This window comes from Simochromis diagramma, unplaced genomic scaffold (assembly GCF_900408965.1).
Source record: "Simochromis diagramma unplaced genomic scaffold, fSimDia1.1 OVJJ01000334.1, whole genome shotgun sequence".
Lineage (NCBI taxonomy): Eukaryota > Metazoa > Chordata > Actinopteri > Cichliformes > Cichlidae > Simochromis > Simochromis diagramma.
In genome coordinates, this window is record NW_024386764.1 from 1,197,771 (window position 1) to 1,224,865 (window position 27,095).

Genomic DNA, 27,095 nt, shown 5'->3' on the forward strand with positions numbered 1-27,095 from the left:
CAGTTCTCTGTAGTCGTTAGCGGGAACAAAATCATCTGAGACAGGATGCTGTAGTGGTTACTCTGTTTCAGACTGCATATTTCAACTGTCTGATAAATAAATACAAAGCCTTTCCAAACTCTCTCAGCTTCCAGGGGAAACTGCGAATAACCTTCTACTGTTGTGTTCACATGACATCTGTAGGAGAGTTGCCACTAATCGATGCAAATAGTGGCCGATATGCATCCGCTCGAGTTGAAAATATCTTAACCTCAGCAAAGAATTTACATGGTACTATGAGCTGGATTCTCCTGAGACCACCTTGTACCAGCCAGAAATGGAGGACAAGCTTAGTGTCACCATTTGTGAGCAGCGGGAGCTGTTTGATTCTTTTAAATAGAGACTGGAGCAAAGGGCAGAGCTTTAAGAAAATAAAAGGCAGTGGGACTTCCTGGTAAGTTCTGAGAATCTGTTACTGTTGGATATTAAGGGAAGGTGCAAAAACATTAAAAAAGGGGGGGGGGGGAGCCCTGGGGGCTGTAGTTATGCTTATATCATAAAGTGTGTAGTAAACTGTGTAGTTAGCAGCTAATGCATTTATGAGTGTATTGCACAATAATTTAAGTAAAATACTATGAATACATAGACACTACAAGAAGTGTAGCAGGTATTTTGGAAAGTCTGTTAGTGATCATGTTTATTATCATATTATTGTTCACTGAAAAATTATTCAAGAGGCACCAAAATTGAGAGGTCTACTTCAATGAACTGTCTGAAGTGAAGCCTAGCAGGTGACTGGCAGCCAGAACCCTAAAAATACATAACTGTAGTTCTTAATATAATCTGAAAAGTAAGTTATAAAGATTGTAAAGATGAAATTTCCTACAGTTTTGACTTGGACCAGATTGTAACTATGTCTTTTTCTACTGTAAAGCTGGACCGTTACCATATTTTTTTATACATAAGGCGCATTAAGCAAAACAAAACAGTCAGATAAGTCAAACTTTACTCGGCTCCTTCTTGCTTCCTTCTCTTCTGTACCATTGAGTCATTAATGCTGAATCCTCTCTCAGCTGCTCTATTCCCATGTTGTTGCAGTATATTAATGACTAACCTCGTGTTGTGGATGGATTATCTCAGTTGTTCTCCTGACTGAAGTTTGGTCCGTTTACAGCATCCTGCCATGCGATTGCATTTGTCTCTAACCATCAGGAACCCTCACGTTAACTTTTATCGAGTGGAAAAAAGTTAGCTTCATCCTCCAGCTTCACTGTGTTTATGCTAACATAGCTGTGTTTCTACCGATCACGTAGCACATCATTATATACCAGCTAGTCCAACTTCAGTAACCCTACAAACGTCACTGCTGTGTAGTTTTCTGTCTTCATTTATGTTGGAAGTGATAGCAGAGCTGTACGTTTGAATTTATTCAGAAATCTCTCAGTCAGAACATGCTATATCATGTTTAGGTGGAAGCTAGCGAGCTAACTTCCTGCTAACTTCTAACTCTGTTAAATGTAATAAATTCTGTTTTCATGGATGCCTGGATGTTAAACTTAATTGTTACACCTGGTAAAGCAGCAACGCTGATGATTTTATTAAAGATGAAAGAATTTAGGTTTTAACTCTCAGTGATGCTGCAGTGTTCGTTTGACTTTGGGACCTGAAAGTGACGGCGTTTAGGACCCAGATTACTCCGCGAGGCTCCTGAGTACGGTAGCCATAATGCTCAGACAATCCATCAAGCGGTGCGGCTTCGTAGCTTACAAAAGTCGTACTAATACTGAACCTTATAGCCCGAAAAGACACGGTAACCATCTAGGATTGACTCACTTTGGAGCCAGCCCCAAGTGGCCACTAATGGAATAGCAGTTTTTGGTCCCTTTTGCATGGGCTCCATGTTTTGCTCCCCCCTGTTGCCAGCAGAAACCATGACAAATGCCTGGTCTCATTTGCTTTCTGTGTGGAGCAGAGAAGCTGTTTGTTGATGTTGAAAATCTTCCAGCAGCTTTGAGGCATCTTGGCTGTCACCTCTCTTTCGTTCCCTGGGGTTTTCATTTTATACGTGTCACCGCAGTATCTTTCCTTCCCTCCTCACAACTCATTCTAAGCTCTTTATTTTAGGCTGTCATGGCACAGTGAGCTCGTCAAAGTGTGAGCTAAAATGTTTGAAAAATCTGCATCATGGTCTTTTAGAGTGTAACACAGGGTCTTCTCAGGGTAGTAGGCTTGTCATGATACAAGGGTTTCAAGCTCAATACTAAGGAAAATACTCACTACTTGTTATCATCTTTAATGCCACAGGGAAAAAATGTCAAAAATTAAAGAAACTTTTTTAAAAATAAAAACTAGAACAGTACAAACAATATCAGCGACAACCATATTTTTAAGTTGATTGATGTAGTGCACAATACATCAATGTAACTTTCAGGTTTATATCAAATATTTAAGATTTTCTAAAGCAGCGGTCTCCAGCCTTTTTTGCGCCACGGACCGGTTTATGCCCGACAATATTTTCACGGACCGGCCTTTAAGGTGTCTCGAATAAATACAACAAAATAAAACTAGTACCGGTACCGAAAAAAAGAAGATTTATTCATAACACACGTGAAAAGACCCAGGAAAACCGAGTTAACGATCAAAACGATAACAAAATAACGCTGAAAACTATACATTTCACACCTGAGCCTCAACTCTCGCGGCCCGGTACCAAACGACTCACGGACCGGTACCGGTCCGAGGTCCGGGGGTTGGGGACCGCTGTCCTAAAGTACTGACAAAAAATAGACAAACATATTGTGGGTATATAGTTTCAATTAGATAATGTAGCAGTAAGTGAGTATAATGTATGCTGCAGAGGCTCACAGCAGGAACGTGATGTAAACTGATTCAACTTTATACATTTGGTCATTTATAATCTTGCATTGAACTGAACTTTTAACTTTTGACTTGTGCTTTTATTGAATCTCTTCTGTGTGACTTTGAATTGAATGAAAACATGTAGTGAAACTTGAGGATGTTATTGAGAAGTTATCTTGGATTGCTGATCACAGAAACCATCCGAACCTCTGTGGAGAACAGCCAGAATGTAAAATGTTATATGCTGACAGGCACCAAGGAAATGATACTAATGTTAAATTAGATGTTAAATGTGTGCAGTGGTTTTTATTTGCGAACTAACTGAGGCAATCTAAATGACAAAGAAAAGATTTAAGTTTGTCTTAAGTGGCTGACAAATCGTAATGACCCTTCAGGCCTCGTATGTAGTGCCACCTCTCACTAGCTGCTCTGTACTTTGCTTCATGCTGAACTGTTGAAGAATAATGAAAAGAGCTGTACCAGAGTCGGTGCTTGTTAACCTGCTGTGTTGAAATGATTCCAGCTTTTTGCAGTTTCTATCGGCTCGCTGATGTAATTATCAGCTAAAGAAACTTCTTTTAGCTGGAGGTAATGTCTGTTTTGTATATTGTTTCATATCAATGTATAACAAAACTCTCCTGTTTGTAGAGCTTTGATGAATTTGTTTATGCTGTTTGCATATTTTTGTTATAACAAGAAGGTGATTGAAGTAATGGTTTCCTAATTGATTTGTGTATGTATACTGCTTCTTGGTATATGGAAGGATGGAGTATACATTGCTTGTTACTTCCACTCAGTAACAGCAACTTCTATCAGCATGCCCTGCACTCTTGTGGGATGAAAGATGTGCAATGCCTGATACTGAAAACAGAAAAAAATCCTTCAGGGTTTGATAGTTTTGTAGCGGAAGGTTCAAGCAAACTTCCAGAACCTTATTTTCTGTTATTTACCCATGAAATAGTTTTTATGTTGAAACATCTCTGCAATGCTGTTTTTAAGAAAAGATTACAGATTAGAATTCTAAATAATTGCGGTTTATTGTATGAGAAAAGCTCAAGTAGGTGTGTAAAACTGTCCTTCCTCGGAGGCACGGACAGAGGTGTGGAATGGGATTTTCAGCCTGTGATTTTATTACATTTGGTCTGTAATTTGGCAGGATTGTGATCTGACTGCATCGAGCGTGTCAGATTATGTGTGCTTGGTAGGAGCCTTTTTCCGTCACAATGCATTTTACCGGCAGTGAAATTGCATCGCCCTCGCTCTCGTTCACACAGATCCATGACGAGGAATTCTGTGGTAGGATTAGTCATGCAGTGGCCCCGCCATACTTACATTAGAGCTGGATTTCACTGTGTTTGAATTTCACGGGGGGAAACCTTACAACCTGAAGGATTGTGGAACGAGCAGAGAAAATCTGACAGAGCCAGGCTGAGACTCGTCTGTATCATGTCCAGGAGTGCTGATGTGTGTTTGTCTGTCTTACAGAGGACCAGATACCACACGGCTTCCCCACCATAGACATGGGCCCCCAGCTGAAGGTTGTGGAAAGAACGCGTACGGCTACAATGCTGTGTGCAGCCAGTGGAAACCCCGATCCAGAGATCTACTGGTTCAAAGATTTCCTGCCTGTGGATATTAGTAGCAGCAATGGGCGCATTAAGCAGCTGCGATCAGGTAAAGCACTCATCTCAGTCGGTTCACACACAGATTTCTGTTAAGCAATGAGAGGCGCAGGATTCTTCAGGCGTTAATCATTCATTTTTAATTAGTAGAAAACCTGTTGAAAAGGTGCAATCGTGAGAGTTTGAGGAGAATCCACATATCATAATAACACTGCACTGTCTGTGCAATACAATATTTATATGTATTGAATGAGAGTCCATTTATGTTTTCACCAACAAGAGGGATGTACTAAGGAGTGTCAGAGTTGTCAGTATCACGGCTCTCCCTTCATCTGGTTAGAGCATCGTACTAACTTGTATCGGCTATGCAGACGTGAAAAGCACCAGATTTTTCTTGTACTCTTAAGTGCAACATATGAATTCATTTTATACATCCAACCAAGGAAGTTAATAAAGTTACAGATAAATACAAATATGTTTACTCTGTGCTCTGTGCAGCTTCATATATATATAATCTTTAAAAAAATAAATAAAATAATGGATATTCCAGCCCTATTTTAAGTGACGCAGAGGGGAAAACTGCTTCTCAGGCCTTCTGCTGTGACGCTTCAATTGCAAGTATTGTCTCGAGTAGATGCAATCAGTTCCAGCAGCCCCGTCGGAGCTGGAACATGATGCAGACTTTGAGATACTGACATAGTCTCAGAGGAACAAGCCTGAAGAAGGCAACATTCAGTTGCTCCATTTTTACAGAGGAAGAGTGAAACTGAAGCAGCAGAGAAAGTTGATGAACGCTGCTGTAAAACCAGTTATCTCTAACTGGGGTTTTAGGTTTGGTTGAGCGAGTATAAGCAAAGAAAGTCTGGCTGAGTAGTGGACCTCTCCGAGCCTGGGACCTCTCCGAGCCTGGGACCTCTCCGAGCCATTTAATAAATCATTCAGATATTAGCACCCAGGCCTGTCAGTGTCATACTGTTAGTGTTGAACACAGTTTCTGTTTTACTGGATATAATAAGTCTCTTAATGGGATTTGGTTTGTGTTTACATGCATTTATAGACTCATGACCATAGCACACACGACTGATCACAAAAATGACATAAAAAATAACAACACTTAAGGTGAAGTGGTAAGCAACAACTGAAGTTGCTAAGAGTAAAGTACACATTAAGCAAATGATGGAGGCTAATGTTTCCTACTTTGAACAGAACCTCATAGATTCAGTAATTACCTGAGCAGCACCTGTGCAGGATTATTGGCGTGCCAAGAGTGCTTAAGACCCCACAGACGGTGATGAATGTTAAAGCACAAGCAGCCCTGTAAAGCAGCTCTGTGAGGAGGCTGCCAGCATCCAAACAAGCAGATAGTGCATCTCATTCCACCAATCCGGGCTGAGCGGCTCACAGCAGAGCTGGATGGCTGAGTAACCGAGCCCTGCGCAACCTATCAGCTGCCCTTTCTGCTCACTTTCCGAGAGAAAATAGAAATGTTTGAGTCTTGCCAAAACTCGTAAGCACCTACGCATCGTTGGATCAGCTCTTCAGGTTCAAACATCCCTCCCAGCTTTGCAGCAATGCTAAAAAGCCGATTTTGCATCTCAGCGGGCCCGGGGCCCCTCTTGAGGCTGCTTGCATCTCAATACAGGCTGGAGACGAAAGGCTGAGAGACATGCTCTGGGATATCGCTGCCACTGAAGTTCACCCGCAGGATTTTCCCAAGTCGCAGTCAGGGCCTCAGGTAGGGACAAAAATGCCATATATTATTAACTGAACAGCACGGCAATTTGTTTTAATTTGGTTCATAGAGCCCCACTGTCACATGGAGTCCCTCTGCAGTCGAGCACAGATGGCTTCCTTTATTGGAAAAATCAGAGTTATCCAGTGGCACGCCAGCAAAGTGAAACAGATAAAGTCAGCCCCTCAGAGTTATTCAAATTATTTGTTTCAGTAGCTTTCATTATAAAGAGGAGTGACTATATTAGTTCCTTTTAAATGCCTTTGATCCATTTAAAACTTTAATAGCTTCTTTCTTTTTCAATCTGAGGCCTTTGCTCTGTTTGAAGAAAAAAAACATAAAAATCTTCTGCATAACTTTTTCCTGCCAATATTTCAATAAAAGATGTGAAACCAATGAGGGACAAAGTTTCAGGATGAGATCTGACTGTCCGGGGGGAACAATGAGACCCAGAGAAGAGGAGCGATGCGACAGCCCTGCAGTAAACGTGGGGTGCAACGTTCACCTCCGAGTCACCACAAACCTGCGACTCAGCTGAACACTGCTGCGAGTCACTGAAAACCTCTGAGACCACGTTTTGGAAATTAGAAAGAAATCAACTTTAATTTGTAGGTGAGACTTCACTAGCAAGGACCACAACCTTCCTACTTATTACTGATAATGTTGTTCTATAAATGAGAAGCAACACTCTCAGGGAGCGGCTGCTGCTTACGTAACACCTCAGTGGGGACTGAGCTTGATACAGGCAGGCGGGCTGGTTTATAGACGTCTTACAGGAAGGGTTTGAGGTGTGATCCTGCTCATGAAATCTGGAGATCCCACTTCAGTTATTTTTGCTGCCAGATGTTCTTAAACTGGTATTTCAGTCATGTAGGACTGAAGTTTAAAATGGTGAAGCACTCGCAAGATACAGATTTTAAACCAAAAGAAATCCAAGCAAAGATTATCTGACTTTTTTTTTCTTCGGATCGAGCTTACAGTACGCAGAAAATCATTCTTCTGAATATTTCCAACTATTCCAGCCTCAGTCTGTGAGGTTCAACAAGAAGACAAATAAGATCAAACACCTGATAATCTTGTAATTCATCCAAATTCAGTGAAGATGCAATAATTCAGTGTGCAGTTGTTTGTTTTTGGTTAACCCCCAGAGACAGCAGTGACACCCCAAAGTGCCCACCTTTCTCAGAACCTTTCCCATCCCAGCGCCATCTTCTGTTCACACCAAACGTCCAATAAATTGTCCTTGTGGTGCAACGAACAGAGAAGTTTTAAAGTGAGTGATTTCTGAAAACATTGAAAACACTAAAGACTGTCCTCTTCAAAATCTTTCCAACAAGAGGTGAAACTTCATGTCATCAGGATAATGTAGGGCAGGTTGAGAGTGACAGTGGGCACTGTGCATAGCAGAAGATGTTTTATCCACCGGGGAGGGGAAAGACGACCTATGACAGAATTATTTTCTGTCTTCCGCTGTGATTTCTTCAATTCTGTGAGTTTGAGTAATTAGGCATCAACAAGACAGCACCACCTTAGTTTAAAGACCTATAAAGAGTAAGGATCATGCCAGTGCAGCTGGATGGAGCTGTGAACACAGCAACACATCCCCGTAGTATCTGCTTGTCTAGCCAGCCTCGGGAGCAAGATGTAGTCTGATTTGTCTCCAGATTTTATGACTCTGTAATCGCCTGATCTGAGTCAGCGACCACCTCAACAGATAAAAATGTTGTGTAGTCTGAAAGCAGCATCATTGCTCCGCATTGAAACCGATAGATAACATCAATGTCAGCCCCTCTAACAGCCAGTCAGATGATATGTTGGTTTTTTGCTTCATTCTGCTTGGAAAAGGAAACTGAAACAAAGCTGGAGGTTTTACTTTACACAGTTTCATACAAGGACTCTGATGTTCTCAGCTGATATATGAAGATAGAACTGCACTCACTCTTGGTGGACTCTACTTCGGAAACAAAATAATCCTTCCAATCCAAACATTGTGAAAATATAATAAAACCGTATTATTTTTCACAATGCTGCCCTGAATCTGTCATAACAGACTTCCTGCTGCAGTGGGATCCATCCAGCTGTCAGGCAGCTGTGAGAGGGAAGTCATGGCAGGTCTCGGTAATGTCCAGCCCCGCTTTCTGGAAGCTGCTGATGTCTCCTTCATCAGCTCACGGGGCCACACAGCTTCCAGGGCTCCTCTTCACCACCTGTATCTGACACTTTGTTTTCCTGTCAAAGCGGCTTGGTTTATTATCCAGATCAGGAGAATCTGCATAGTAACCATCCCTCTCTCTCTCGTCCGTTTGTTGCATATGACCTAATATGCTCAAATGGTTCCTTTTACTTACACCAGTAAATTACAGAATGAACAGCAGCAGGCTGAACAATTAACATTATGTAAATAGGAATTTGAGTGTTGTGTTTGAATAACAACAAGCTGTAATTGTAATTATAACCGAACTCTCCTTAACAGCGTCTTAACCAGCTTCAGGGGGTGAAGATGAGGTTCATGTAGCTGTTGACCCGAAATTTCATTCACCTACAATAACAGTTTGCTTAACTGCAGCTTATTAAAATCAATTATCTCCATTAAAAGAGGAACTGTTGGCAGCTGTCTGCTTCATTTGCTCTCTGCAGGCCAGAATCTTTCATGTTGGTATTTAGAATTAAAGATGGTTTTAACAAAGTGGAAAGTCCACTCTTTGCAGATTCACGTGTGCATTTCTCAAACAGTTTAGTGTGCTCGTAGCCTTCTTATATGTCTGTGATGCAATAACGATGTTAACTATCAGACAGCTCCAGAGGCTATTGTACGTATAATCATAGGCTGTATATAAAAGATGGACACTGCAGTTTTGGTACCATCTTGGCTTTAGACACGAGCGATCATTTCTGCTGTTCTGAGAAAGTGACTTGCCGATTGAAACATAGCGTTTTTTTAAATACGAAAAAAGTGTTTAGTGAGGTCATGGATCTAATGAGCAGTAGGGTCATTTTGTGTTTGGCCACTAGAAAGAATACAGATTATGTACTGGTTTCATTTTACAGACTCAACTTTTACGCCTCGGAGTGAAAGGAGCGCATCGTTTGTATTTAACCAGGAGGGTTTGTGTGCTTCTTAAAAATAGAAATACTTAATCTCTCCTGAAATAAAGAGGACTGATACAACCTGGTGAAACCGAAATAACTCAGAACTCTTCAGGGTTGAATTATAGCCAGAAAGTGGAATAATTAGTCATCGGCAACCGAACTTTAAGCGAGGAATTATTGATTGAACCTTCACATTAAAACTGCTGAAACTGGCCTAAGCAGTCTTTATGTTATCAGACAGTGACACACTTATTTACAGCCATGCATTTGTGATAATTAATACATTTGTTTAAGTGTACGTTGTTATCTTTTATTAGCTATTGTATGAAAATACTATCTAAACTGAGCTAAAGGGGAGACACTAAAGAAGAACAGGATGAAAATAGATTTGAGGATGAAACCACTGAGCCAATTTCTGCTCTTGGAAGGGAATTTTGGAAATTTCTAAAAGCAAGAAATTTTATGAATAAATTGCTCCATGGATCAGCCTCTGAAAAAATTCTTCTGTTAAAACTTCCAGAAAACAAAAGGAAACAAAAGTGTTGATTGGCGACTTCAAGTGGGAGGAAAAAGGCACTTTGAGAATGGAAATGGACGGGCTGACCCCTGAAACCCTACAAGCCACATTCATCTTATATATTCACATATACACTTTAAGCACTACCTCTTATCCATAGACACTTATTTTGGAATCACTAATTAACATAACAGGATGTCTTTGTACTGTGGTAGTTAGCCAGGATACCTGGAGGACACATATGCAGGTACAGGTAGAATATGCAAAAGCCATGCAGAGAAGCATCTGCTATCAGGTCAAAGTAAAATTTTCATTCACCTGTGAGGGAAGCAAAACTGTCTCAAAGTTAAAGGCAGAGAGGAAAGTACAAAAAATCTACATTTTCACCACTTTGTCTCCCTTTAATTAACAACATTTCTTTATAAAAGAAGACGATCTTAATCTGTGTCTCTTGTCATTATATCTGCCTTGACTGTAATGTTTAAAACACAACATTTAATTTATAGAAACTAATGTCAGAAGCATCCATACTGGGAGAAACAAACCTCAGATCATGAACGCTGCACAGACAAAACACTGATGAGCATTTAGATGACCCAAATAAAGTGACAAGTGCTATAAAAATACATCTGTAGTATGCTAATGCACTGTGCTAATTATGAAGCTAGTACAGTTCTCAGCCACTGAGGCAGCAACATAAGAGCACATTTCAGGACGCATGACGGTTTCTGTGCATTGCATCAGAGGGAGAGCAGGCTGTGTTCTGCAGGAGAACATGAAAAAGCACCGTGAAGCAGGCCTGTTGTTGGTGAATGAGGGTCAAGTGTTTGATAGCTTGGTGCTTTCAGGGAAAAAGCAGGTGTGGGGTTTTATGATGAGTAGCTTTATGATCACAACAGGAAGCCAGCTCTGTGGCGCAAATAGCCAGGTGTGCAACTCAAGTAAGTACCGTGTTACAGTAAATAAGTAGATGCACAAATGACAGTCTGCCAGTCGGAGCTGTGTGAAGATGCATTACTGAAACTGTTTGTGCTTTCCAGATCTCGTGGGGAAAATAAATCACGTGTCTAGTGAAGAAAATGGTTTTCACTCAGAAAACATTTTCCACAGTTGTCATTTATGAAATTGGTTTTGGTTGAAAATAAACATTCAGTTTATTTCTCCCTCTGTGCCAACACTTGAACTTATTCAGCGCTGAATAATATCAGAACTATTTACAGAGATGATGTTTTTTGAGTAGGGAGAGCCTAGCTTCCTCTTATCTGTTTGCTCTCCTGCCTTCTTGTCTTTCTGCTTCACTTCTTCTCTTTATACTAATGCTTATCTTTAATCTTATTTGCATTCAAATTACCTCACAGGTGGTACACCAATAAGAGGTAAGAATGCTGGCTACAGAAAAACATCTACTCATCCTCCCTTTCTCCTTCATCGCCTTCATCCTTCTCTCCACCTCGGTGTGTCCCCATTTCCAGCCCTCTGTCCTTTTGCCTGTTCCAACACTTTCTTTGCCTTCAGCACATAACCGTGCACAGGTGTGTATGGTCTTGAAAGAGGCGGGTAAAAAGATTTCAAATTCAGAAAACCAGGGTAAATAATGCCTGTCTGCGGAGCTTCATGAGTACTTATTTTGGTTGAAGTCTCGCAGCTGAACAGTGTTGAGTTTGCCCGTCGTATAAAACAGAGTTGGACATTTTATCAAATGCAAAATAATGCCTTTTTGATATAATATGCAATCGTCTGTATTTTGCTCCTACTTACTATACACATGCAAGAAGGAAGAGTTCACCTTCAGAATGAGAATGCAGCACTGAAGACAAACTGCAGCTGCTTTCTATCAAACAGCTGTTTTACTCCATTTTCATGGTGTGGAAGCAAGGACAGCGGCGTGCAGAGGACTCACTAAAATCTAGACTCATATTTTAAACAGTGCCTAACAATTATTATTTACCCTCCAAAATAAATGAAGAATTGGACGCGAAGTGTCTCAAAAGCAGCTGTTTAAAGTTCTGTGTCTCTTTTTCATTCTGTCAGCATGAAAGCACAACAATTTGTGTCAATCAGCATGAATTTTCTAATGATTTCTCCCCACTGGAGTGAGTCTGTGCTCACACTGATTACCAGGCTGGATCTCATCCAGGTTGGACACAGCCAAGGCACCCAGGAGGTATTGTACTCAGATGCCCTAAATCTTAGCGAGCCCTTTCGATGTGTTGAGCAGTGCTGTACTCGGAGGTCTTCACCCTCTCTCTGACAAACAGAAAGACGCCGTTTTCTTCATCTGCTCTTCCTTCGGTGACTACCCACCGCTCATGGCCACAAATCAGGGTAAAGCAGACCGAATGGTCAGTTGGTAGCATCGCTTTAACCATCTCTTTACCCCAGCCGACTGGTACAATCTTTGCAGTCATGCGGTGAATCTGCCTTGAAATGTAATAAATCAGATAAGCTTCAGATTGGATCGGCCCGTTCCTAGAACATTTCGCTCTTACATGGTTCCCACTCATACATGCTACATACGCACTCATACACGGCTCGAGGTGTGAAGGTAAACAAAGTTCTGGTAGAGAACAACATTCTGTTCAGGGCTTCAGACTTTTCTATGTGTGACAAGACACCTTCTCCTGCAGCACCCGTCAGCCTTTTTGGTGCCAAGAGGCCAAAGCAAACATCCATCAGCTCAGGAGAGAGTGACGCACTTTCTTCTGAAATGCTGCTTCCTTCAGGAGGTGCTGAATGTCCAATGAGACAAACAGTCATCGCTAAAATGGAAATAGAGAATGATTCAATCTTCAGCAACGTGAGGTATCGCTCCTCAGTCGCCTGGACACTCTTTGGGAGAAACTTTAGAAAGAAGAGCTCTTAATCAGTATTTTGACCCAAGGATTTCTTGTGTGTGTGTGTGTGTGTGTGTGTGTGTGTGTGTGTGTGTGTGTGCGTGCGTGCGTGCGTGCGCGCGTGCGTGTGTGTGTGTGTGTGTGTGTGTGTGTGTGTGTGTGTGTGTGTGCGTGCGTGATGGAGAGAGTGGGAGATTGTTTGAGGACATTCATCGCTGCACAACGTCCTTGCATCCCAGATGAAGGTTGTTCCTCCTCCATCTCTGGGCTCACTGTCTGCACCAGATCCACCCGGGATGCTGCCACACACATATTTTCTTTTCTTAAACTGGCTTCACACACCCATCCCATGTTGCATTTCAGGATTGTATTCTGAAATATGTACATTTTTATTTCTCATAGTTTTCACTGTGCGCTGCTACACTGCATGATGTATGTCACGGTCAGCACATAAAACCACATTATTACTAAACACATGCTGCTTCTTTCTCAAAGCTAACCTCAGCAATGACAGCTCATTTTACATGTTTCTAAATGCTATGAAATTGCAAAAGAAGCTTTTTGGTGTGATTGGATGTAGATCACCATGTCAGGTATGTATTGTGTGTTTCTATAGCAGTGATCCGTGGAGGTTAGTTTAGTTACTGAAGGCTTTGAACAGTCGGGGGTTTCATGCATTAACATTTTAACGTCTGAAAATGACAAGCTGTTGAATCCCTGGGACACTTTCAGCAATTAGGCCAAAGTCTTCTGTTTCACTTGTTTCTGTTCAACAATTTGAAAGTGTTTTGACTGACAGTCAGAATAAACAGCTCAGATTGCTTCTTGGGAATCCTGTAGTGCAGCAGTCAATTTTGAAACGGTGTTGCCAGAAAAACAGGAAATTACATTTCATGGCCAATTGTGTTTAGCAGCACATCGCCTATTTAGACTTTCAAACAAATGTCTTCAATTTCCATCCATTTGAACAAAAACAGTTTCATTAAATGGAATCTGTTCTGTTCATTTCCAGGTCCAGGTTTGTATTGTAGAGCTCAGCTAATGTTGCTTTGCGTGATTCAGATCTCACAATATTCCTTTTTTGATCTTAAATTGGCCGCTCAGTTTATTCTCATTCAGAAAAAAAAGTTTTTGTTCCAAACTTGGATGTTTAACATCCAAGTTTGGAACAGCACATCTGTGACAGAAAATAAGGAACATCAGAACAGGCTCCCTTTAAAAAAGAATCACATTTACATGGTTGTGTCTCTACAAGACATTTTTAGCTATACTGTTGACAGCGACAGCTGTGCCAGTGCATTTCTATCCCAGGGTGTCGAATGCTGCTTTTCTGTCTGATGTTGCAAAGATACACTGAAGGAGTTCTTGTCTTTCAAAGCCATCAAAGAAGAATGAGAGGTTCAAAGAATAACAGTCATTTCATAAATTTACAAAAACAACTTTACAAAAAAATGTTTCTTGTACTTAGAACTACTTTTCCCCAACATACCCCTCATATGGGGGGACTACAGTTTGTTTGTTACATGTTCATGTTTTGCTTTGCTGACATGGAAAACTGTAGATTTTAAAGTATCTATGTTTAATGAATTTATCTGATAAATAATGTGGTTTGCTTTTGTGGTTAATTGTGCAGGTAGAACATCCAAGGAGTCTGTGATCCAGTTTTATTTAATTTGGACGCCACTAATCAGCAGATACCTGTGTGCATGCGTGGCACCTGTAAAGTTTTTGAATGCAGCTATCTAACCACGTTTACTAGTGTTAACTTACATCTTAGCACTCCATCCTCTTACTTCTGGCTCCAAAAAGCACAACGTGATGATGCTAAAAAAATATTCATCTTCAGTAAAATGTAGCCTGCAGAAACCAAGAGGTCACCTTATGCATGTCCCCGGTTTAAATATGAAGCCTTGGAAAGACTTCATACAAGTTGGGAGTGAAAGTGTTGTCATAAACCTGATGTGTCGCAGAACGGTTACCATAGCTGTGCATATCTTGACAAATGTCAGTATTTGAAACCCTGGAATGAGAAAATGCTGGAAAGCCTGAGTCAGCACAATAACAGCAAATTGTTAAAGTTGTCATAAATAATAAGATCAAATGATACGACTTGAAGAAAACATGTTAGTTAATTGTATAGATTTGGATTCAGATTTCTGCTCAGCCAAGTTATGGGGAGCTTTCCGTTTGGACGATCAGGCTAACAGTGTGTCTGTGTGTCTCCACGTGTGTGGTGCAGATCTTAACTGTGACATTTTAACCTCCCTCCCCAGGAGCGCTTCAGATTGAAAACAGCGAGGAGTCGGACCAGGGCAAATATGAGTGTGTGGCTGTCAACAGCGCCGGGACTCGTTATTCGGCTCCGGCTAACCTTTATGTTCGAGGTAAGCTCCCTCTTGACCTCGGCCGCCCCCCTCCCTGCTGCCATTCGGGTCACCGCCTGCAGCAGAAACGGTGCTCTCTCGTCACCTCCAGCTCTGCCTCCTGAATGCTAACAGGAAAACTGCCTCTCTGGATGTGACTGCAGTGAAAATCACACCTCCAGCCTCACACTGTCATTTCCTGATCTTTCTGCCTCTCTGTCTCGTCTCTGTCTCCTGGGTGCTGATTTATGTATTTTGCTCCTCTGCTCTGTTGTTACTTTGCTTGACCTGCCTAACCTCACAGTGACCTGGGGGGATGTTTTGACTCGTCAGGGGTGAAAGAGAGTTTGGCTGCGGTTCTGCCTTTTAGTTTTGGGGCAGTGGAGGTTTTACGTGTGGGGTCTTGCCTCAAAAGGGAAGCTGACACCTTCACGTCGCAAATGGGGAAAAAGTGGAGAGGAAATCCCCTCCATGCAGTTGGCTGGATGTAAAGCAGCAAAGCCAGCAGGGTGAAAGGAAGCCTCAGGCTTTCTCTCAAGTCTCGTCAACAAACAACTCAATTAGCCTCAGCCAGTATCAGGTTCTCAAAGGCAATTTTCAAAGCATGCTGTTGATTCATTTCTCCTTTTAATCTCGTTTTTGTTTGACAGCTCTCTTTGATGCAGTCGGACTTAAAATCATTTGAAGGCTTCTGCATGATAAATACAGCTGTTACCAGATCTTTAGTGCTGTTTAACTGGAGCTGTTGTATCGTGTTTTCGATCATGTCGAGCATTGCTTCTTAAACCGTTGCCCCACAATCTATTTTCCCCCAGTGTGTCAAACAAAGACAGGCAGAGATGTTTGATTTTTCCCTCACACGTTCATCTCTGATCACACAGCTAATGTGTGAAATTCGTTCTTTGATTCATTCCACCTGCACAAGAAGGGAGGAGATACCTGCAATGACCCTGTGTCCTGCCAACAAGCCTACATGCCACTGGAGTCAGTGGGTAAGATTCAGGCCCAGTTTCAGCACTTAAATTACCGCATCCAGCACAGAACTACAAACAGGAGCTTGGATTTTAGCTGCTTGTTACGTCTGGCATTATTAGCCATTTCTGGATCTACATGCTCCTTTAATTTCAAACAAGCATCAGGGCACCACTGAGAGTTAAAAACAGTCCAAATTCTTCCAGTGCTGTTCTCCGAGGTGGTAAAAGAACATTCTTCCATGGTAAAGAGGATTAGAAGGTAGCAGAAAGGTAGCTCGCTAGCTAACACCCAAAGATGACATGCTCTGTTCTGATGGTAGAATAATGCCCGATTTCAAGGATTAAGTTGCAGCGTTCAGCTCAAGAAACATGCAAATGACAGACTTTAGAGGCAGCAGCTCTGATTTTATGCACCTGTTGTCTGACGTCATGACCCAGTTCACACAACTCAATGAAATACCAGCAATGTTAGTGAAGCTGACAGTACAGACAGGTCCTTCTCAGTCTGAGAACAAGGACTCTGTTTATACAGTGAGGTCATACTGTGGAGATGTTTCTTATATTCAACATAAGCAGGAAGAATTCTCACAGGGAGCAATGAGATCCCCACGGCACAGATCTGCTGCAGAAACACTGAAACTTTACTCGTTTAGCGACTTCTTGCAGGTTAGTTCAGGCCAAAGTGGTTCAAGCAACAAGTCCATAGCAGGACAAAGCAACATGTAATGAGAGCAAACAAGTACAGATAAACAGATTCAAATAGTTTTTAAAGGAGCAAAGACGGGTTTTGAGTTTCAAGTTCTCAACATTTCCGGCTGTTCTCAGTTCCTCCACTCCGACTGCTCCAGCAGCTCGGGGCATAAAAGCTAAAAGCTGCCTCCCCATGTGTCCTTTACTTTGGAAAAACTAGCAGATTTGTGCTGGAGGACCTGAGGGTCTTTGCTAGTTCATACACTGTCAGCATGTCAGACATATATAGTGGAGCAAGACAATGAAGTGCTTTAAAAACAAGTAAAAGAAATGCAGTCAATAAGGTCACTGACAGATGGCCACTGCAGGGACTTTAGAGCTGCTGTAATATGTTTTCTCTCCTTCTGGCCCTCGTAGGCACTCGGCTGTAGGATTCTGGATTAGTTGGAGATGATTTATAACAATTTCAGGTAGACTAGATAGAAAGAAAGGTTTTGCAGTAGTCAAGCTTGTTGAGTAATTAGTGACAAAGTATTGCCATGTAAGAGAAAAAAAACAGATTTTCTGCCTGTTCATGTTAAGATCAATCCTGTATGCACCACACTGAGCTTGCTTGGATATTATAAAGTGAAGACATCATAGCAGGTGTAGGATGCTGAAGGTCATAGTCCAACAGGAAAACAATAAGGGTGCAGATGTTGCAGGACCATGCAGAAAAAGATGGAAATCAACTCCCTGCCAAAATGTTATTTTTACTATGTGGATATACGGTAGAAATGAAAAGATATTTGTAATCATTTTACCACATGTATTACAGGAGGAATTATATAAAGAGCAAACAAAAATCTAATAGAGCAGACTGTGGTCATTTAATGGATGAATTCAAGTTGTAAAGGAGGGTTTGTGTCCTGTGTTCAATCAAAATCAGTAGCAGCTGGTTTTCGTGGGATTTATGCATGTAAACATTGCTACTTTGATACAAAAGTTTACCAAGGAAATATCCCGCGAGCCAGGACGGATCCTTTTTTCTGTGTTGATCATAGCAGATTCTGACTGTATCTGAAGTCCAACAGAAACCGAGACTCATCAGATCAGCAACACTTCCAGCCTCTGTTGTTCAGTCTGGTGAGACTGAGTCCTGCAGGCTTCCTGACAGGAGTTGCACCTGGTGTCATCTTCTGCAGTTTCACTTTCTTTGGCAGGAAACTTTTCGAGGGAAAACCTTTTTTAAAATGTATTGTGAGGTTTAGGTTAAGTATGTGGTGCTTTTCCAGTATTCTTCAATGAAACTGCAGAGCGAAAACAGCAGGAGTGACGATCCTGATGCAGCGTTAATGAAAATGGTACAGAAACAATACCAACACGGGAAAACAAAGCAACGCAAAAATGGGCAAAAGACGTGATAGGGCATGTGGCTGTAATCTTAAACACAGTTTAAAAGCACATTCATTCATTTTGAAATACACTTGAACTTATAGCCAAATTTGCCCCATTTTGTGTGTGTGTGTGTGTGTGTGTGTGTGTGTGTGTGTGTGTGTGTGTGTGTGTGTGTGTGTGTGTGTGTGTGTGTGTGTGTGTGTGTGTGTGCCTTTCTTGAAAGTACATATGTGTGAACAGATGTACATTTTTTATCTACTTAACACGGCATGTGCATCATTTTCCAAATAACAGATCGTAGCACAGCACTCAGAATAACATAAAAAACTTGCCTTTGGGAACTAAAGAAAACTGTCAGTTAACCATCTCAGTAGTGAAGAAAATTCAGGCATAGTTTTGAGGACACTTTGTTTGTTTCCACATGAATGTACATATTTGATCTCGTTTTATATGACGCATCCTCCACTGAGCCACCAACAAGAACCGCAGCCAACAAAGTGAGAACATAAAGCATGTGATTTGTTCTGTTTCTGCTTCTCTTTTCAAGGTTCCTGCCTGTGTTGATTTAACCTGTAACCTCTCTAGGTGTGCCAGTATTTGCGTTTCCATTTTCATCTCACACTGTGGCTTCTGAGCAATCACTGCAACATATGTCACAAATATGTTGCCAGTGTGTCTGTCTTCCTTCCCCACCAGTATCTCTCTTCATCTCTTTTTAGTTTCTTTCTCTATATTTGTCGCTCTGGTCTCGTTTCCACTCAGGTATCAGTCATATACTTTGACCGTATATGTTACTTCTCATGTCTCAATGCTTATCCTCCTATCTGCACATGAAGACAGCTGCATTTTATTGTTTAACATGCTTTGTTTTCACTTCTTCTTCTGATGGACGTGAGAGACTATTTTGGGAGTGAATGTGTGTCAATATTTAGTCCATGTTTAAGATATTACTTGGAAAGCACAGGAAGTTCTTTGGTCCATTTAGCCTTTAAATATTTCTTTACCTTAAACATTGCAGATCAACTGGCTTTAGTGTCCTATAGATGCACTTTAACATAACCATACGATTGATGGGGTCTAATAATATTTTAGTGCCTATATAGAGAAAATTGGATAAAAATGCAAAGAGTAATTCATATTTACTGAAGGTTCACTAACTTTTGTTGAGCTTTCAAAGCTGTAAAAATAGGGAAGAAATTAAAAGCCTTCATTTAGTATTAAGTTTGCAGTTCCACAGACGTGTGATCCTGTCATTCGTAGCTTATAGACTGACAGTTGAGGTTTTTTTGTTTTTGTTTTTACAATATTTTCTTTCCAGTAAGTGTCCTCCAGTAAGCTGTGGCACTAATGGATGGCAAGTCTTACATCAGCAGCATCTCAAAAGCTCTAAATTCATTAACTTACTGGAAAAGCCTCGTTATTAATTTGCCTAAAAATGTGTAAGTCAATGCAGCTTATGTAAAGCTTATAAAATATACAGAAAATACAGTTGGTTCTTAAGACAGTGACACAAGTAAAGTTAAAATTAAACTATCATGCTGCAAGTGCAGACTCTCAGCTTTATTTCAAGGGGTTGAAACCAATGAACCACCAAACATCTGGTCATTGTGCAAATTCACATAATGAGGAATAAAATGTTTCTGTTTAATAGTTCGTCCAGAATCTTTTGCAGGAAGCGCCTCCCTGAAACCACAGCTCTCTTTATGACTCTTTGATTCCAGACTTTTCTGCAGCTCTTTTCTTCGGCAGCCTTCGACTGACAGTCAGCCACTTTACCTCTAAAAACTTCTGGGTTTGTTTTTCAAGCATGTTTTGGGTCATTACGTACGTTCCCATCTGCTCCGTCTTGTCAATCCTGCAGAAATATGCTGATTCTGAGCAGAAGGCGTGTCGCCCAATTCAGAATTCACACTTCTGTCATATGTCACATCATCAGTAAACAGCAGTGACTCAGTGCCACTGAAAGTCAAACATGCCCTGGCTTCGTACTGTCTTCAGCATGTTTTTAGTCAGTGATCATGAGTCTATAAGTTTCTCTCTTAGCATTTTGTTACAGACTGATCTGAAATTTTCACAGCGTGGTGAACTTGTGGATAATGGTGTTCCTACCTCCTGATAGTGTTTCTCTACCATCACAAGGATCCTGTGATCACTCAGAACGGTTGAGTTGAAATTATTTCCAAACTTTGCATCTGTTGAACAGATGAAGGAAATACTGATACTGTAGCATGGAGGAGGAGTCGAGCATGATGATAACAGACAGACTGGTCCTTCGTGATAAATAATAATAATGGATTGGATTTATATAGCGCTTTTCAAGGCACCCAAAGCGCTTTACAATACCACTATTCATTCACTCTCACATTCACACACTGGTGGAAGCAGCTACAGTTGTAGCCACAGCTGCCCTGGGGCAGACTGACAGAAGCGAGGCTGCCATATCGCGCCATCGGCCCCTCTGGCCATCACCAGTAGGCAAGTAGGGTAAAGTGTCTTGCCCAGGGACACAACGACCAGGACAGAGAGCCCAGGGATCGAACCGGCGACCTTCCGGTTACAGATGCGATTCCCAACCCCCTGAGCCACGGTCGCCCAAAGGGAGAGCCATTGATTTACTGGTTGATCTACTAACCCTAACCCTTACTGCCTACTGTGGAACTGTGGATAGTGACCAAAAGAATTGGACTGCCGATCCTTGCAGTAGAAATGAGCTTCCTCCAGACATTCTCTTAGTTTACTCCATGGACCTTTCAGGAGAGGCCACAGTAAAGGCACTGCTTTCAGACATATGACCAGCACCTCCTAGATGAGGGGTTTCTGACACACCTGGGGCAGACACAGTGCAAACATTATGACTCTATCTCACTATTCCCCCCAGAAAAGCTTAAGGCGGTGCCTAGGGGGAGGGAGGTTTGAGTATCTCTACTTACTTCATCCTGGCAGCCCGCGGTAAATGAATGTAAAGATGAATACCCTCAAATCAAAGCTGAGAGTTTGCACTTTAGGCTCATATTTACTATATAACTGTAAAAATATCAATGATTGTGTCAATGTCCAAATATGGATCCACCCAACTGGGTAAAATTCAAAGTTTTTTCCCACGTACACTGACAATAAAGGGCTATTCTATTCTATTCTATTCTATTCTATTCTATTATTCTCAATGCTCCCGGTATCTGCTCTGTCTGTGGGTGAGAGTAACATTCACAGGTTCAGAGGGTTAAGCAGATTTACAACTCTGTTACTACAGTTTTTTAATCAATGTTTATCTTTTCATCAGCCAGTGGGTAAAAAAGTGTCCTTTGAATTCGGTGTTAGCTAATCCGAAGCGCCTCCATACAAATGAATCTGCTCTAAGTACGGACTGGGTTCATGGTAGAATAATTTCCAAGGTGAGTGTTGGATTAATCCTGTTAGGGCAGCATGTTTATGTGCTCATTGATTTCAGGGTGCTGTGTGGCTGAGCTCCCCCCACAGTCAATGAGCAGAATAAATGTGAGCGGTAACACAACGTCTGCTTTGTGTGCCTAATGAAGTCTGGTTGTCAGCAAGCCTCCACCTCCTTAATGCTGTCTTAATTCACAGGCTGTGGAGGGCTCAGCTGCTGCAGCAGTGTTAAAGACAGGGAAGGGAAAGTGTGTGTGTGACTGGGGGGTCGGGGGGGTCCTTACTGTGAGATCTCCCTGTGTGCCTTATTCTTGTTACGTTAGAGTGTATCTTTCATTGTGTGCATGGTGGGTTTGCGTTGGGTTGTTACATGCCGCGTGTGTGTGTGTGTGCGTGTGTGTGCGTGTGTGTGTGTGTGTGTGTGTGTGCGTGTGTGTGTGTGTGCCACTGATGTGTACAGGCTTTTTTTCACTCATTAACGGATAAGCAGATATTTGCCTGTTTTACTCTCTCTGTTTCTCCTTGTCTTCTTCCTCCCACTCCTTATTTTGCCCCTCTCGTTGTTTCTTTTTTTTCTTTCTCACTTTATCTTAAATCCCTCCATCGCCATTGCACCCCGCCATCCAAAAAAACCAATCCAAATCTCACCACTCAGATCAACGGGAAGGTTGGTTCTTTCACTCTTTACCCTCTTAAAGCCAAGGCCTGGCAGACTGGAGCCGTGCCGCGCCTGCATCTCGCTTGGCGCCTCAGGCCCGTCCCGGCCTCTCTCAGGACCCCAACCCTACAATGCAACCACCCTGCCCCTCACCTCCACTGATGTTCAACCCACCCCACCCTGCTTTAATATATGAGCAGCATCACATCCTGCTCTATGCACCCTGCTTCATTAAAAAATGTGAAATGAGCATGTCTTACTTTAAATGTCATAAATGCACATTATTAAAAAGTGAATTTCCCACCAGGAAAGGATCACACTGAGGACGTGGCACTGAGTTGGTGTTGTAAGGCGTCTAGGGAGCTGCTGTATTTTCTACAAAGGCAACAAACCTGTACACCACAGCAAATTGTTAATAAAGATTTCAAATTTGTTTCCTGGTGAACTTGCAGGAAAGGGAAGATAATTATGATCTGATGCCTGATTAGAACGACAGCATGTGTTTAAAACAAGAAGCACTTATCCGTGCCGTCTGCGTGTATAAACGCTGTAGAAGAATGGGCTGTTCTAAAGAGCTCGCTGAACTTGAGCATGTTACTGTAAAGGAAGCCATTAATCCAGCAAATCAGTTTGTGAAGTTTCTTCCCTTTAGATATGCCAAAGAGGAAGTGTTTAGGAACCAAAGCAAATCAGCCATGCAGTGGCAGGACACGTAAAGTGGGGTCACTGAATCCACATTGTGTGTAAAAGTCATCCAGGCAGTGTGGGCAGTGGGCTTCATAGCCCAACAGCTCCTGTAAGTGTAATGTGTTTCCATACACAGGTCCAAAACACATTATTATTATTATTATTATTATTATTATTAATGTTAGATTTTCGACTGTGGACAAGAAGCTTGTGGATCACGACGGGATCATGAATATTTACATTTAAACAGACCAGCTCCACAGTTGCAAATGATTTTCTACGACCAAAAACTTTGGAAAATGAAGCTGATCTTATCTGAGTAACCCAACAGTCTATCTTAAATCAGGCTCATAGATATCATAGCTTAGAACATCTGACAGCAAATCAGTTGTTAGCCTGGTTACTCTTTGACAAACCTTCTTAACAGCCTAACTGTCGTGCAAGATTTTTGCCCTTCTTATAAAGCTGTTTTTCAGGACAGTGACACGATGATGACACATGTAGTGCCAGTCTCACACGCCTCACAACTTTCCTGGTTAAAATGGAGCAGAGTGTTTGCATAACATATCTGGTTTCAGAGTTTGTGCTCACTTCACAAAATGTTGCATCAGTCTCATGAGGTCCTCTCCAGCATGCTGATCATGTTTTTGTTGTCGTGGCTAATTCAAAGGCATGGCTCATCCCAGCTCTCATCTGCTGCCTGACCATCATTACGCTGAGCGGCAGGCTCTGAGCTCACACTGCTTTCCCCATTCTCTCCTCTCGTCTGCTACAGAACTACACTCTGCAAGAAAGAAAGAAAAGATAGCCTCAGACATGTTTACAGCTTTTTCCAAGACTCTTACTGCTGGATCATTAATAGCAGAATGTGGAGGAGCTCAGAAGTGGAAGTGAACTACTAGAGGAGAGAATTGCAGCTCTAGCCCCAGTGTTTGTGTCTGATATGTGAATTTACAGCCTTGTAGTGCCGCTTGTTTCCCTTGTCTTTATATCTGAGGTCAGTGAATGGTGCCGATCGATGCTGCACTTAGTTTTAAATCTCCATAACATTATTTAGCTAATTTGACCAACTGTGTTATTCTTGATTGTTCAAAAAGGGAAGTTAAATTTAATCCTGACAGATTACTTTCCAAGGTGAAGTGACACATTTAAAATTAAAGAAGCAATAAAAGTAAATGGATGAGAAGACTGGAACAATTAATAGTGTTTATATGATTCTGAAAAAGCTTTTTTGCAGTGAGTTCTCATCTAAAAAGAGAAATGCAATCCAGTCAAACCCGGTTATCATCAAAATGTATTAAATGTGAGTCCTATTAAAAAAAAGCAAACTGTGCGAGAACAACAACAGTAAATGTGTCGTGATGCAACAAGTCCATGAAATCCTTTGGATACATCAGCAACATCTGGTCGCAGGGGGGAAATGGTGGTGAGGGGTTTTGGACAGCTGGCTGAAATCAGCTGCAGCGAGAGGGCTGCACCAAAAAACTCTTTGATTGTTTTGGTTGCTAGCAGGGTGCCCCGCAGTGGAAGTCTGAAAAAGCTTCTCTGTTTCCAGTTTGAGCTGCAGTTTTCGCAGTTTCAGTGTTACTTGGCAGACGAGTATTTTTCATGGAAGCTAACGCCAAGTACGACTTCCTACTAGCGACCAGAACAACCAGAAGGAGGTTTTTGGTACCATAGACCACCTGTGACTAGTTTCACACAAGCAAGTGCAACAACAACAACAACAACAACAACAACACATTTTTCCATTGCAATTGGCTGTTTGCAGACGGTCACCAACATATTGAGGCCTTAGCAGTGTACCCATGACCAGTGTTGGGTTTTTGGAGCCAGAGGTTATCATATCTGTAAATGAGACTGGAGTGCTAAGCTATGAGCTAGCGCTAGCAACTTTCATAGGCTGTATATGGACAACACACCTACACAGAGCTGCTAATTAGTGTTAAGTAACAGACTAATAAAATATTTGAACTTTACTCACCAAAATAGAAGCAAAGTCGTGGAAAATTTGCACTACACAGCAAACCAGATAATTTGTCATCTAATGTCCTTAACAAAAAATAAATATTTCACTAATACTGCAAACACTATAAGGAAGAGGTGAGCCCCAGCAGACACTGATCAGCTGCACCGGTCAGCCAACACGAACATTGTGCAGTAATCAAAGTCTGTTTCTTTACTTTGATCACAAACCATGCAGATTAAAAGGCCTCACAGAAATCTGTGTAGCTTCATTTGTGTTTTCAGCTGCACTGCTGTTATGTTTCAAACATTTCTTGATTTCTATGAATCCAAATATGTGAAACACAAACATGGACCCTCTCTCACACTAACGGTGTTTGTTGTTTTCTCATTTTGTCAGAAGTGACATCAGTTAGTAGATTACAGGGATTACAGCAACATATTATTATAGTTATTATGTCTTATTGATTTTTTTAAAAATATTTTTAAAAGTCCGTACAAGTAACTGTTGCAATACATAATTGTACCAGCATCTTTATTTTCTAGTGAGCTGATAAAACAAACACCCCGTAACAGTTAATGAAAAAGATTTTGCAAAGTCACTTCTACAAAAATGAGTTTAATATTTTACACAAAACTGAAAAACAGCCAGAATCTCTAGAATAAATGGCAGCATATTGTGTTATAACCTGCAGTTCACTTGAAGGAAAGTTTGGCTTATTAATGTAAAATTAAGGAAAAAACGATACAGTGAACGTTAAACTTAAAGCTGAGCTCCTGTTGGTCCAGTTAAAGGGAAAAGAGATGCCAGTTAGTATAAAAGTCCTTTCTCCCATTCATTTCTTCACGAGCAAGCATGCTGCTGCTGCCCCTACACCTGTGCTGCTGCATGCACACCCTCACCGTGCACACAGATGTTCGCTTCCCCATTCATCGCAGCTTCTCCATCTTAGCTTCTTCTACAACTGTAGCTTTTTCTTTATTCGGGCTTGGCTTCAGAAGTTTGCCTCAATTATCCCTCCTCCCTTCTCCTTCCCTTTCCCTTCTTTCTCTCGTCTCTTTTCTCTGGCATGCCAGTAAAAAAACGAGTCTGTCTGCATTTTAACTCTTGTTGGTCTTAACATGTATCTCTTACTATTCAAAGTTATCTTGGCTTTGATTTCAGTTTCACTCAGTACTTACATCCACCATCAGGCCATCATCCAGATTAAATGTTGCAGTAACACCATCATGTTTAACTGCAGAGTTGATAACTGTCATCGTAGTGTGACCATCCTCCATGTCCATGGGTGACTTTTTAATTGACTAACATAAGAATATGATGATTTTCACAGTTCTGGCCAGCATGCACCCGTCTCACAGTTTTGCTAAGTATTGAACGCAAACACGTCAGTTTTAAATGTCTTGAATCAAACATTCATATGACAAGTGCAAACGAATTAGTTTGATGAAGTACCATGCAGGCGTAAAATGCACTGTGTGGTTAGATTTCTGTTATCCATCACACAGTCCCATCAAGGAGGCCTGACAAACGATCCTCAGTGATATGAGTAACAAGCGGTGCAGGAGAACATGGTATGACCCCCACTAATATGATAGACGTAACGCGCTGCATTACAAAACTATGGCTATTAATAATGAACCTGTTACCCTGCAGTACTGGGAAGCATCAAACTTTGATTTAGAAAGGCCTAAAATCATGGCAGTACAGCCCGCTCTCCCTGCCCTGTAGGTCGACCTGCTCAGTCACTCACTTTAACAAATTTACTATTAACATTAGCTCAGGCTGCTGAGTTACTGCTGTGAGTTATTACTGATGTTCAGCAATAACAACTTAATTTTGCAATATTAACATTAATATTATTAATGTTAATATTAACAATAATAATCTAGTAAAAAAACAAACGGGTCCCTAAAACCATGACGTTGTAATTGGTAACTGATAAGTTATTATGTTACCCTATTAAAAGAAAGTAATCTGAGTACTCTAAAACACTAGCATTTACTTGTTACAGCCAATTCTGCCTCGCTGACAGGACTGAAGGCCGTTCTGGGAGAATCAGCTCAGGATGTTTTCTACGTGTGTGTTTCAGACACCAGCTCACTGCAGTATTTCTGAGCTGAGACCAGTCGGACGGCACTGATGTCACATCACATGTCAGAAAAACATTCACATATGAAAAAGCTCTGATTAGCACAAATATAAATCCTCCACGTTGTGCTGCAGGACGATGCTTTTAGAAGCCCCAACAAAGTCGACTAGATAGGAAACATAGATTTTAATGTGAGTGTTGGGGATTATTTTTATACCTGACCATTATTTAAGACACAAATGATGAACAAAAACTAAACAAAACATAA

General features: G+C 41.4%; 1 protein-coding gene and 1 long non-coding RNA gene across 16 annotated transcripts in view; one reads left to right on the top strand and one right to left on the bottom strand.

Annotated features, from left to right (window-relative positions):
* ptprfa (protein tyrosine phosphatase receptor type Fa) overlaps positions 1-27,095 on the top strand; it is a 340,154-nt gene that overhangs the window by 182,086 nt on the left and 130,973 nt on the right. For 11 of the 15 annotated variants that reach the window (XM_040030501.1, XM_040030485.1, XM_040030531.1 and 8 more), the window contains 4 exons: positions 4,324-4,512; positions 11,158-11,175; positions 14,907-15,017; positions 22,080-22,091. In XM_040030501.1, coding sequence (XP_039886435.1) covers positions 4,324-4,512; positions 11,158-11,175; positions 14,907-15,017; positions 22,080-22,091 — 330 coding nt within the window. The remainder of the gene's footprint in view (positions 1-4,323; positions 4,513-11,157; positions 11,176-14,906; positions 15,018-22,079; positions 22,092-27,095) is intronic. The other 4 variants (XM_040030539.1, XM_040030570.1, XM_040030589.1 and 1 more) reach the window with 2 other exon arrangements.
* On the bottom strand, positions 19,272-22,072 carry LOC120732850. The gene is made up of 3 exons (XR_005695694.1): positions 21,965-22,072; positions 20,724-20,731; positions 19,272-19,284 (listed from the first exon to the last, which is right to left on the bottom strand). It is a non-coding gene; the product is annotated as an uncharacterized LOC120732850 (long non-coding RNA).